Source organism: Pelodiscus sinensis, chromosome 20 (assembly GCF_052426305.1).
Source record: "Pelodiscus sinensis isolate ZL-2025 chromosome 20, ASM5242630v1, whole genome shotgun sequence".
Classification (NCBI taxonomy): domain Eukaryota; kingdom Metazoa; phylum Chordata; order Testudines; family Trionychidae; genus Pelodiscus; species Pelodiscus sinensis.
In genome coordinates, this window is record NC_143071.1 from 8,486,208 (window position 1) to 8,500,284 (window position 14,077).

At 42.1% G+C, this 14,077-nt stretch overlaps 1 protein-coding gene and 1 long non-coding RNA gene across 8 annotated transcripts in view; one reads left to right on the forward strand and one right to left on the reverse strand.

The window, feature by feature from the left end:
* Nucleotides 1-3,205, reverse strand: part of CEP112 (centrosomal protein 112) — a 359,448-nt gene extending 356,243 nt beyond the window's left edge. For all 7 annotated transcript variants that reach the window (XM_075903958.2, XM_075903952.2, XM_075903955.2 and 4 more), the window contains exons 1-2: nucleotides 2,773-3,205; nucleotides 368-495 (exon numbers count right to left, since the gene is read on the reverse strand). In XM_075903958.2, coding sequence (XP_075760073.2) covers nucleotides 368-467 — 100 coding nt within the window. In that variant the 5' untranslated portion in view covers nucleotides 468-495; nucleotides 2,773-3,205. The remainder of the gene's footprint in view (nucleotides 1-367; nucleotides 496-2,772) is intronic.
* LOC112544367 (uncharacterized) lies at nucleotides 3,026-8,045 on the forward strand. The gene is made up of 3 exons (XR_012896910.2): nucleotides 3,026-3,136; nucleotides 4,945-5,194; nucleotides 6,911-8,045. It is a non-coding gene; the product is annotated as an uncharacterized LOC112544367 (long non-coding RNA).
* The last annotated feature ends 6,032 nt before the right edge of the window (nucleotides 8,046-14,077 follow it).

A 14,077-nucleotide genomic window follows, 5' to 3' on the forward strand; every position in this document is an offset into this window, starting at 1 on the left:
CTAAGACAAAGCCTACTTTAATTTTAATTTCCACTGAATTCATTAATTGGAAAATACAGGAATTAATGTATTTATGCAAAAGTGCATTTACGTCATCAAAATAAGAAGGATGAGCTTGAATAAACAGCATTAACAAAAGGTGCTTAAATGATCATCTAAAATCAACTTTAAAAGTTGTGCACATATGATGCACTTTACTACATTAGGTTTGTGGTACTTAATTTGTTATTTATCAAAATGCATTACAAGTGCACAAAGATGTCCTTATTATACACTTGCAATTCATAATATACCAAGATTCTGTGGTAAAACTAGAGTATTTGTCATTGTTATATTTATTTACATGCAAATATGTAGCATAGTTTACCTGATTTATGTGGTAATTTTAGTACAAACGGCTTCATATCTACAACATAGTGATCAAATTCCGCATCCAACTTCTCCCATGTTTCCTCTTCACTACTCATTGTGCTCTTAGCAGCCAACCTGCAAAATCTAAATTGAAGCAGAGAAGTTATATAAAACATAATTGCTCTACAGGATTAATACTTCATTCCTAAATGCAAATAGACTTTTTTTAGGTAGCTCAAAAAGTGAGTATTTTATTGGCACTAAATTCATTCTCACACATAATAGCAGATCTTTGCAAAGAGCTAACACTCAGGATAGGGATATTAGTGACTAGCATATGCTCATCAGGTAGTCAAGTAGTGATTGGACTAGTCACTTCCCCCCACCTTGCTGCCTCTATCAGAGAAAGGCAGCAAGGAGGGGGAAGCAGGAGCCGATCCTGGGGAGAGTTGGAGGGGGAGCAAGGGAGTCAGAGGCACAGTGGGGAAACAGTACAAGCTGTGACTAAAGCAGTCCCCGCTCATGCTAGGTACTGACTGCTGCGCCTTTGCCTTTGAAATGTAGCCACGAGCAGCTCTTATTACATTTAAAAGGCAGAGGTGCAGCCAGGATAGTGAGCACCCCAACTCCCCCCATCAAGTAGTCCATGAAAATTCCATTGACTACTCAATTAGCTGATTAATCGAAATTTAACATCCCTGACTCAGAATAAGCTTCACAATGTGTGTGTTTGATTTGGAATGCTTATTGGAAGGAAAAAAATAAATGCACATTAAAAAAAAGGCATCTAGCAAGACACAGCTCATAAATAAGCCCATCTTATTTCTCCCTAAAAGCTATCAAACAAGATAATATTCATCCAAGTAATAGCTTTTCTGGCTTGGAAGTCATTGACAAGATACTGCTTATAAATGAAAACAATATGGAAAGCACAAAGAACAATATTGCACATAATATTTTGATAAAGTTATTTGGGAACAGAATATACAGTTGTACATTTTTTAAAAACAGTGATTTACTGAGAGGTTGTGAGCCATCCAAATATTTTTCCTCCAAATTATCTATGTGATGACCTACAACTTCATTAGGTTCCCATTCATAAGACTGCATTTTATATTGTTTTTACGTATTTTAGGCAGCAATTATCATGATCATTGCTAAATGTAGGATGGACTGAGGCCTATGTAAGAATTTAACTTTAGGCACAACAACTAATCCCACTAGCCTTTGGGTCCGTTCACAGTGAATACACTTAAGCACATTCACAGATATCATTGGAAGATCAGAAAAAAAACAGCAAGCAAATGGTCTGGTAGCACTTCATAGACTAACAAAACATGTAGATGGTATCATGAGCTTTCGTGGGCACAGCCCACTTCTTCAGATGTTTTATAGTCTACTATTTAGCTGTCTACATTCTCAGCTTAAAAGAAAAGTCTCCTCACCCACCTACAATCTACCTCCCAGCTCTAACATTATAAAACATTTCATATCAAGAGGAAAATGTATTTTTCCTCTTTTCTCTCCTTTGACTATTTTTATTCAGCATGTACCATCATGTAACACTCTGATATTCCATTTCTACTTAACTGATACTTGTAAATACATATTCTAATGTTGATATTGCATTTAATCTGAACTGAAAATTGAAAATGCAGTGAGCCAAGAATTACTGTTATCTTTAGTTATTTCTACCACAATTTTGAAATAATAAACATTTTCTACATTACACCATGAGATTAAGCTAATTACAGTGATTCACAAGTAGACCATGCCTTGCTGACCCCACTAGAAATTTCACAAATAAATCATTATATATAATGAATTCAGGTTCTTATACCACACCCATCAGAGGTATGTTGGACCCTTTGCCTTACTCAATATCCAATAATTTTCCATCCCAAGGTAGGTGGCCGCCACTTCCTCATCTATAGGTGCTGTGATTTAAGTATGGTTATACTACATATATTACAACTTTTCACTATTTGCTTCGTATTAAATAGCTTCCCAACTCTTGATAGCAGTTGAAGAAGTACATCCCTTTTACTCAACCCATCAACTTTCCAGGTTCAGGAACTGGCTTTCTTTCGCTACCTCTTCTGCACGCTTCCAGTCTGCACAATCGCTTCAGCAAGGCGGCGTTGTTGAACGACCCATACCTACTTTTCTGCCCACCACTACGAATTTTGCCAACACGCCACCATACCACATGCGGAATATGGCAGCAAGGAAAAGCGCGAGGACATTTCCCCATGTCTTTTGTCTAGTCTACATCGGCCCCATGTTATTTCAGAATCATTTGAGTTTTTAACATCTTGGCACCCAGCGGCTGAGATTTCGCACGTGGGGGGAGGCAATTTCCCTCCCTCACACCCTTCAGCCTGTCTGCTGGGCATGCCAGGACCACCCAGCGCCATTTACCTCACGGTCCACGACGTGGAGGCTTTGACCCCGCTCCCCTGCACTGAGGGGGGAATCTCACGGGGGGGGGGGCTTTAGGAGAGGTTGCAGCAGGAGGGCAGGGGGAGCCTAAGGCTGTGGGGGGGGGGGTCTCAGGCTGAGGGACCCCCTGCTCAGTCCTCCCCCGCAGTCAGCGAGGATGGAGCCGCCCTCCCAGGCCGGGCACCGCCACCCGCCTAGGCACCAGGCTAAGCAGCCAACGGTTCAACCCGACCCCACCCCGCCGCCGCCGGCTGCCCAGAGCGACAGGGCCCGGCTTCCGTTTCCGTCGGCCGGGCTAGGCCGCGGGGGTTGCCATGGCTGCAACGCTGCCGGCTCGGCGGGGGTGAGCAAGGCCCCGGCTGCGCCCTGACGGAGGCTGGCGGGAGGAGGGACGGTCGCGGGGGGGGGGGGGGGGGAGGAAGAGGAAGTGGCCTGGAGAGGAGAAGGGAGGGAAGTTGGGGGGGAAGGGGCGCGTGGATGGGGAGGTAGTTTCCGGAAATTCCGGAGCCGTGGGGAGAGGGGGGCGCCGTCGGGGAGACAGGCTGTAATGGGGGAGGGGAGGCGGGGAGACAGGCTGTAATGGGGGAGGGGAGGCGGGGAGACAGGCTCTAATGGGGGGGGGGCGCGGTGCTGAGGCGAGTGCTTAATTTATACCACTCTGACCCCCACCTCCCAGGCTTGGCTGCGCAGAGCCCTGGCCCCTGCGGGGCTGCCCCCGTTACGATGGTGTTAAAGATGCCTTGCCCCCCAGCACCTCATGACAGAGGAAGCTGTGGGGAGGGGCCGTCGGGGGGGGGGAGAAGGGCTGTGTTGGGGGGGTTGGCGGGGGGGGGGCTGTGTCAGGGATTGTGGCACAGAAGGGGTGATTTGGGGCTGTCTGCGGGGGTGGGGCACAAGAGCAGGGCAGGGGAGCTGTTGGCAGAGGGATGGTTGGGAGGTGCAAAGCTGTTTAGGGAGTTGACTGATAGAGAGTGTTTTGTGGGGGGCCAAAAGACGAGCAGTCCCGTGAGGGTGGGGGGGGGGGGTTACAGAGGGGCATTGCTAGGTAGGGGTTCTGTGAAAGGGTTTCATTGAACAGTGTTTGGGAAGAATTCTTTCATTTTCAGTGATGCTGAGACTTGTGTATAAAATGCACCCTTGGGGGGTGTAGGTGTTTGAATAAATCTTTAAGATTATTTAAATAATACATTGTTTAAACATAATTAAAATGGAGGAGCAAATACACATAGGCCATTTTGCCGGGCCTTATTTGTAATGAAACTGTTTTGTGTGTGTGAATGCCGTGGAGGGGAGCTTTGAGTTGGGTTCTGTTGTTTATGATACTGTTTTCATTTTGCCACCGATATGTACTATACTGTCATCTAAAGTCTTCATTAGTGCAGACAGAGATCTTCCCAAGAAGTTCCAAATGGGTCTGAAACCCCACTCCTATAAACATGCACAAGCCTAATCCAATTGGGAAACTACTCACTTGATTCTAGTTTTGTACATGTGTAACTATTTGTCAGAAGCCACATATTGTAATTGAGATTCTTGGGAAGTGGGAGGAATTAGTTTAAAGGATTGAAACATTACTTGGATGTCTGTTGTATTTGTTAAGTATTGTTGTAAGGACTCAATTAAAAATCTTCCATAAGATGCCACATGAATCCTGTCTCACTATCCTTAAGAAATGTTGCAAAACCTTTGTCTTGGATAAAGCCTTTCTACCAAAACTGATATTAAAGCTCCTTCTGTTCCTAACTCCTTAACAAGCTCTTCTTCCCCTGCAACAAAGAAACAATTATTCCCCCCCCCCCAAAAAAAAACTTGCAAAGCAGAATTTTGATAGCAGAAAGAAACATGCAAAAGACTTCAGCCTCCATGAAGTCCAATAAGGCCTTCACTATTGTTACTTATTTTATGTATCATGTACTCAGATGCTATGATGATGGGCAGAAGAATTAAACTTTATGGCATGGTCTACACTCAATCAGTCCAGTTCCTTGGTGGCAAATGACAATAAGAATCCTTGTTAGCAGTATCAAGAAAAAAGCTAAGGGCTTAATAGGCCTAATGACGACAAACCTATTATCCAAGAAGAATACTGGCATGGGAGCATAGGGAATCTTGTCATTAATAATACGCTGCTTGTTTTGTTGACAAATACAGGACTTCAAGTTCCAGCTCCATCGAGCAAGCTACTCTGTTTAGCGGACAAGCAACCTGCGTTTGGCTTTTACATATTGGCCTCATTGTACTCGTATTATGCCCACTACTGAACATATAGATTATGCTGATAGTCTGAGAGGATCATTTAAAAGATTCATGGAGGGAGCAGGACCAGTAATGAAGCTACTGGTCCAGTCCTGAGAGAACAGATCCACTTTGCTAATCACTCTTCAGTGTTTGTTTGAAAAAGGTGAGTGATGGAGGGCACCAACAAAGGAAAGAGTCTTCTCTAGGGGAAGAGTGTGCAGTGATTGCACAATTACATAACTTTTGTCCAGGAGAGAAAAATATTAATACAACTACTACAGCTGTCTCCTGCAGAAACTGCTGTTCTGAACAAGTTAGCTGATACGTGTTGACATGTGCTGGCCCTCCCGAGGAAATACTTCTAGAACTACAGTTGTAGAATACATAAAAATCCCCAAAGTGAATACAGAACAAAATCACAATTTGAATTGTAAAAATGCATTCATTTACATAAAATGCAGTTCAGAGTGTTTTCATCTAATTTTACCCTGCTGTCTTATCTTTGTAACAGTCTCAGCAGGTTGCCACAAATAACATATGCACAGCTTAAGGCAGTCTTTCAGTTGTCTATATAGAGAAAATGGCAGGCTTCACTCGCTCATTGGAAACATCTTGGAGTTGCACTACGTTATTTTTACATCTTCTGTGCAAAGCTTTCATGTCTGAAATGTTGTGATTCACTACAAACACCTCAAAACATTTCACCACTTCAAAGACTTATCAAGTCATGTTATATTTCTCCTTGAGGAGAATGGATAATAAATACAGAAATATGAATATAACTCTTAAGGACAATGCTTATACATACTCTGCTATGTTGATTTTCAACCGGTAGTCCACAGACTCTTTGGAAAACCACAGATTGAGTGCATCTTCATTCAGAAATTTTAAGGGGCCACAAATGAAGAAAGATTTAAAACCATTGCTTTAATGTAATCACCTTGAGAGCGGGGGTGGAGGGGACAGAGAGGGGCAGCTGATAGGTGATGTGATCAGGAGTGCCACACTGAAGAGGTAAGTAAAATTCAGGAAACTGAAACATTTATTAACAGTGCTTAGAAAAATCATTATGCCCCAGAATGCAAATGAGTGCTCCTGTTGTGCAAAATACAGAGAACTTGGGTGGAAAAAGAGTATTGTTTAATGGCATTGAAGGGCAGCCCAGCAAACTTTTCTCTAACCATATTCCAAATGTGCAACATTTTAGCTGCAGAAGAGTATATATTAAACCAGGGGTTTTCAAATGCTGGGTCGCAGCTACTACAGGCAGCAATGAGGGGGAGGGGAGCAGGGGAAGCTGCCATGAAGCGGCCTCTGAGGCAGGCCTGAGCATCCTGCAGAGAGAGGATGCTCCACATCCCATGAACCCTCTTTTCATGACAAGCCTGGGCCCACCACGGGCAGAGGCTGCTTTGCAGCAGCACCCCTGTCCTCAAGGGGTCACAACTTGAAGGCAGCAGCACAGGGCGGCAGGCAGCCAGTCCGCACAGGGAGCTGGTTTTTAAACTGGCTCCCCTCACAGACCAGCTCCCCCTGCCACCCCATGCTCCTGCCTCTGACATAGAGGCAGCAGCACGGGGTAGCAAGGGGCTCCCTGGGAGTGGGGTTTGGAACACACTGGCTGCTGGCCCGCCTCTGGAGACTATCGAATACTCATGTAACTGCAAAGATTTCATGTGGATACACGACTATTCAATAACCCAGTATCTAACATCCCTAATGGGAGCTGTGATCTACTGTACCTGCAGCGATTCAGGTAAACAAAGCGTCTCATAGCCAGGTAGCAGCCTGCCCTTACAAGCTGCAACCCAGAGTTTGAAAACCCCTGTATTAAACTATGTCAACATCTGTGCTAAAGCTCTTTCTACAAAGCACGCAGATTTTCAAATAAGATGGGTGCTTGCCAAATGAGATAGATGTCAAATTAAGATGATTTTGATGGTGCCTGAGAGCAGCGGGAGGCACTGAGCCAGGTAAGCACCCTTCATACCCAGCCCCTGTACCACCAACCTGCTCCTGCACCATCTCTCCCATCCAGACGCCACACCCTACCGTGCTCTTGTACCTTTCCTCCCACCCAGACTCTCCCACTCCCACCCTGCTCCTTGCACCCTCCCTGCCTCCCAGACCTCTCCTACCCTCAGCCCACTTTTCCAACAAACCTCCCTTCCACGTCCCTCCCACAGCCTTCTGCACCCATTTTGTCATCATGGGTGATTAGTTGGTGGTCCACGGAAAGGTCTGCATTGAGTGGGATGGGCCATGGGCCAAAAAGTTTTAGAACCGCTAAACTAGTGTTATGTTAGCTGGGTTTATAAAACTTCATTGATCTATAGTTGCTCAGACACAGACAAAATAATTCTTATTACTTTTCACAGGAAATCACATATGACTTAGCACAGTTAACTGCACATGTACCACCAATATTATCTACATATTTAGTATAATGAAATTCTAATTATTTTCTCTGGATAGGAACATAGGTATTATTGTATTGGATCCATATAATCCAAAGGAAGGTTGCAAGATATCTACAGTCGGTAAATTTGGGGTGATCTGCCCCTTCCCCATGAAAGTCTAATTCTGCTCTTTAACTGTCAGTGTCTTAAATATCTTATTATGTTCTGGGCACATATAGATGGATCTGTAGTTGCGAATTTGGCAAATTCTATATTTGCCACTGTCAAGGTTGTTCCCCATTGTGGTACTTTGAGTGCAAAAGGTGGGAGCCTGCAAGACATTTTAAAAAGTATTTTGCCTCTATAGGCTTCTGCTTAAAAACTTCCCAAGATCACAGATTCCATGGCCGTGGTTGGTATGCTGCCACCATTGATGTAAAAGAAACGCTTTTCAAACCCAGGAAGATGCACTTGGGAACTTCTTCCAGAGGGGTACCCCATGCTTTTTGACCACAAGGGAGCTTGAAAAAAACCCTGTAATTTCTGATAGCTGGCCTCCCAGTCTTAGGGTACGTCTAGACTACATGCCTCTGTCGCCAGAGGCATGTAGATTAGGCTACCAGGCATAGGAAAATGAAGCGGCGATTTAAATAATCGCCGCTTCATTTAAATTTACATGGCTGCCGCGCTGAGCCGACAAACAGCTGATCAGCTGTTTGTCGGCTCAGCGCGGTAGTCTGGACGCGCGGGTGTCGACATCAAAGGCATTTGTCGACCACCCAGGTATGCCTCCTGGGATGAGGTATACCTGGGTGGTCGACAAATGCCTTTGATGTCGACACCCGCGCGTCCAGACTACCGCGCTGAGCCGACAAACAGCTGATCAGCTGTTTGTCGGCTCAGCGCGGCAGCCATGTAAATTTAAATGAAGCGGCGATTATTTAAATCGCCGCTTCATTTTCCTATGTCTGGTAGCCTAATCTACATGCCTCTGGCGACAGAGGCATGTAGTCTAGATGTACCTTAAGTGTGGGAATTACTTTTCTAGACATGAATATTCCTGCCTGGTTCAATTCATCTTTTTCCCCCAGATCCTTGTGGAACACCCACAAAAGAACTGCACTAGGCAGATTCCCTTTCAATTCAAATCTCAACACTTTCTTCCCATGTTCTCCTGGCTCCCTGCCAATGCTTCCTGGCTACCCTGGCTTTATCGCTTAGTTACTGGATGCTGGATATTTAAAAAAGGGCAGCACCCATCCCATCCATCACAGCCACCAAAACAGATCACAAAACAAACCTTGAATATTTTCTGTCACTAAATTTGTAGTAATTACCATTGTCCTTAAAAGCGCTATGTTTTCTCCTATGTGGATATTTTTTGCCATATTAAATCAATTCCTAATTTAGTATAAATCACGGAAATTTCTAAACATTCCTGTGTAAGCTAGTTGCAGGAAAAAATAAAAATCACAAATATAGATTACTTCATATTCCTTTCTTCAGGGATTGTTTTATTTTTAAAATCAAAATTCAAACCAAAATAAATGTTTCAAACATTGAGTTAATAACCCCCCAAGGATTTTTCAGCTTCAGTCATGTATAAGAAGCTAAGACATACCTTTTTCCCTGCAGTGTCCTTTTTTAGAATAGTTTCTCCTTTTCATTTATATCCCTGCAAGATGTGATGCGCAGGAAACTGTTAAACTCTGAAATGCCTCAGCAACCTTACACTTGTCATGGCCTGTCTTCCCATAACTCATATGACGTACAAAGAAAATGGAATGTATAATTTTCAAGGAGTCTAGTGTATATAGAATATATTTTCTTTATTTGCTAACACTATTACCTCTTATATAATATCCACTGGTTTGCAATACTTATTCATATTGTAGTTATCTGGGCTCGACAATTAATGTAATCTACTCACCTGTGGCGAGTAGATTGCAAGCTGGCACAGCCGCGCAGCGTGGTCAACGCATGCGCAGCGTGGTCAACGCATGCGCAGCGCGGTCAACGCATGCACAGCATGCCGAACTGTGCGGCTAGCGAGTGGGGCTCGTCGCGGTTTGGCGAGCCCTGGTAATTATTATATCTCTTTACAAATGTTCAGTATGCTTCTTATCCTCTGAGAGTTAATTACACAATTTCTGGAGGAAAAAAGTATACAAAATTATCTTATTTTAAAATTTTCCATTTATCTGTAACTGAAACTTTATTTACAGATCAAATATTTATTTTGTGATCCTTGCTCACAATATGGAACCAAGTCCATCCTTCTCTTTTTTCTCAGAAATAGTTGAAATGCACAGGGGTTTCTTCCTTTCAAAAATATCATTCGTTATTTGTGAAAAATTTGGGATTGGAATGTGGTAAAATTAATTTTAGCAAACAACTACATTGTAATCATTATTTATAGAGAGATTTTTCAATTAAGAATGTAGTTACCTAAATGTTTGGTAGATACGGTGAAAGAAACTATGTCCACTAGTTAAGTTCACACACACTAGGAATCTTATTTGGACAATTTAGATACTTTAAAATTGTCAGGTAGTTTGGGATGGGACATATTCACATGTAATTATATACTGTTCTGACAGGCTGATAAATGAGTGGATCGAAGTAGTTATGTGTGAAAGCTAGTGTTCAAGTAGTGCGATATGTGACGGACCCAGACGAGCTGGCTGCCACACTCTAATGCAAGGCTCTGAATAAACATTTTCCTTTTCCCTGAATAACCAGGGCCAAGCCCAGTGCAGCACCATCAAGCAGGTACTTCAAGCCAATTAAGAGCTTGCCAGGACTAAGGAGGAGTTTTCACCCCAAATGGTGAACTAACCTGTGATGAGGATGGCTCAGTAGGCTGTGACCCTTGCCTCTAGTAAAGGGAAAGAGACTATGTGGAGGATCACCGCAGGCCTCTGAAGCAAACACTATCCGCCAGAAGTGCAGGACCCTGGGGTCACAGCCAGAGGTTTGCCACAGATACTGATGATATAATAAGCACTATTGCTAGTGTATTGGACTATCAGAGGAAATTCTGCTGTTGTGTATAAAAATGCAGTTCCTTTGATTTCAGCGGAATTGTCCTCTAATACAACAAGGTACAACTTGCTCACAGATGCATATAACAGAAGGTAGGCTATGTTGTAATAATTGGGGCCTGACAAGTCTACTGCAATTAAGTTCAGGTGTGTGGAAGTGGACAGAAGTGGATAGAATGTTCCAGTCACTGGTAGCAAATGTGAATGGGAAAATGTACAGACTGAGGATGGAAAGACTGGATTTGTCTAAACAAAAAGGCCTACCAGGACTGTGTTGAGATCATGTAAGTAAGCAGAAAGAGTGTGAGATGTTAAATCAATAGACCAAAACTGGTATATTGGAAATTAGGCCTAAATAGTAGGCAAAACACTGAAGGGATGACATTGTTCCCATCATTCTCTTTGAGTAAAAAAGAGTCTTTCTCTCTCTCTCCCTCTCTCTCTCTCTCTGGCTTTGTCTACACTAACGAGTTTTTTTGGAAAAATGGCCGTTTTTCAAAAAAAAATCACTTACGTCCACACTGCAATCATGTTCTTTAAAAAAAAAATTGAAAGAACAGAAGGGTTTTTCCAACATTGGTAAACCTCTTTCTACGAGGAAGAAGCCTTTTTCCAAAAGAGCTATCTTTTGAAAAAGCAGATTTCTTTTTCAATGTGCTTTGGCAGTGTGGACGCTCTCTTTCGGAAGCTTTTTTTTTTTTTTTTTTTTTTTTTGAAAGATCTCTTCCGGAAAAGCTTCTTCCAAAAGAAGCCTGAAATCTAGATGTAGCCTTTCTTTGGGTACGTCTAGACTACATGCCTCTGGCGACAGAGGCATGTAGATTAGGCTACCGGACATAGTAAAATGAAGCGGCGATTTAAATAATTGCCGCTTCATTTAAATTTACATGGCTGCCGCGCTGAGCCGACAAACAGCTGATCAGCTGTTTGTCGGCTCAGCGCGGCAGCCATGTAAATTTAAATGAAGCAGCGATTATTTAAATCGCCGCTTCTTTTTACTATGTCCGGTAGCCTAATCTACATGCCTCTGTTGCCAGAGGCATGTAGTCTAGACGTACCCTTTGTCTCTCTCTTTCTTTTAGAATCAAGTTGGCAGGCTGTGTGATACCTGGACCAGAAGGAGAGAGCTTGGCTGACACTACTACTATCCCCCAGGCATCTCTGGATGCACCATGACACCATTGGTCTTTGGTTGTCCTGATCCTGAGAGAGAACCTGTTTGGAATAGGCAATCCAGAAGAACCCAGGTGATATCACCAGGTCCAGCTAAATCACAAAGACCGCCTGGGCTAAGAAACTTGTTTCCATATCACCCAACTTTTCTTCTCTTCCTTCTCTCTCTCCTTTTGCCCTCTAGTCTGTAAGAGTCTGGCTTAGGCAGTCAAGACTGCATCTTTTACAGCACTGCTGTGAACCTGTTACCAAATGAGCAATTACAAGCGATACCTCAGACAGCTTGATGCTTCCAGGAGTTGGAGTGGTGGATACAACCATGCACTGGCCCCTTATTTCTCTAGCATCAAGATTGCAAGAGTTAGCACAATACACAGAAGCTGAATTTTCTATCTTTGCTGGCCTTGTTTCTCCCCTCTTCTGTGTGTTTATCTCCTCTTGTGGGCAGTGGGTTTGGACTTGAACAACAGCAACAGTTCCAGGCCACCTCAACTAGTCTTTTCTCTCCCCAAAAAGGGCTGTTGCAACCCTCTTTAATAACATCTAAAAGACAGTAAAGCAGGATTTCCCTTTATTAAAATTACTACAACTAAAGGAAAAGGGAATAAAGAACTTTTAAAAATAAATCTGATTCATACTTTGTATTTAAAATGCCCTCACTGTTTTTCCTTTTTCTATAATCTTAAATAAAAGCTTATAAAGGTTTTTAATGGTGCATTTGCCATGAAACTAAGCGGGCAGAGGTCTCTGTGCTCAAAATCCTGAACTATGTTGAACTGTTTAGTCTTGTACAGTAACAGAGTTGTGTTAACACCTTGGGTTCTCTGGATCTCTTTATTCCATGAAAATTAACGCAACAAATATAAGACCTCACATCATGATGCAGAACTCTTCTGTTGGCAAGAGTTGCAGACTTGCATAAAACCATAACGGAAATTTACTGACTGCACGCAGGGAAGGTGCAACTTGTTGATTCCGCTAAGATATAAAAGATGGGCATGAGCTTCTGGTGAGAGGGAACTAGGGAAACACAGGGTTCTGCAGGAAACCCTAGGAAAGCTAGGGCTGAAGAGAAAGCTTAGGCTGAAGTTTATGTTCTGTTTTTGTTTTTGTTGTTCTGGGTTTTTTTTTTGGAGCTTCTATGTAGCTCCATCGTATGTAGTATGCATAGTCTTAATTTGGAGCAAAATGGGAACATCCAGCTCTTATTTATATTACCATAGTCTGAGTGTACCCTGTTACGCAAAAAGGTCTTGAGTTACATGCTAACATTCATAAATCCCTTCTGACAACTCAATAAGAAATTAATTCTCGTGTCTACCACTTGAAATAGAGATAGAAAAAATAGTCTTGGATTGGGCCATCCACCTACTCAGATACAAAGACATCTGTTCTCTGCTAAAAGTGGTTGGAACTGCTCTCTCATGTTCCTATAGTTCTATTTCTATTAATAATACTCTACATTATTTCTTTTATAAACTGAGGCATAGTGTAGGTAATTTAGTGGTACACATCAAGATGTTTTTCAGATGCTTAAAATACTTTTTTGCTGCTTGCAAATGTATGGCATTGAAAATGTTTGTATTAAAAATTAATAGGACTATACAAGAAAGATTTGTTACAAAAACAACCTTTCACTCCCTGCATTTCAATGTCAAATTTGCATGGACCCACTTGATACTACACACATTGTCTTAATAGGAGATGGTACAGATGAGCTCAAAATCCTTTATTGAAAAATTTACTTCCAGTGCACATCATAAAATACATAAGGCAGTCTTCTTAGGAATTTAAAAAAAATCTTTCCTTTTTAAGTTCTAGAAACTTAACAATACAAGAAGAATGACATGTCAGTTCAAACCAGGAATTATAGTTTGGGGCCCAAATATACATAGATGCAAACATATTTTGCTAGTATGTTGGAATATTTCATTGATTTGATGGGACATATCTAAGAGATAAATGAATGCTGGCTAATATCCCATGTAATCAAGAGTTTTGTCAGCTTAGCTACTTTAAATGTTCAATGGATTTCACCAGAACTCGCTATTGATCTTGTTGCTGCTCTGCACCATAAGCTAGATGGAGTATATAGTCTGCTAAAACCAGAAATGATAACCTTTACTCAACTTATTTGTGTGAGAATTTTTAAGTTAGACATTTAATTACGTGGGATGTTAAAAATTAATTTGGCATAAAATAGAATCAATAAGATAAATCAGTATAGAATATTTGTCAGATGCATTTAGAATCACATGTAAAAGCTAAAACATTTTTTATGTCTAATATTGGGATTTTCAGAACAGACAAAGCAAGCTCCGCACCCAAATCCTATTGAAATTTGATGAAAATTTGGGAACTTTTTAGGTTTCTTTAAAAATTGTAGCCTATATGAGTGTGTTTTGTATAGCTCTGGGAAATGAACACTTC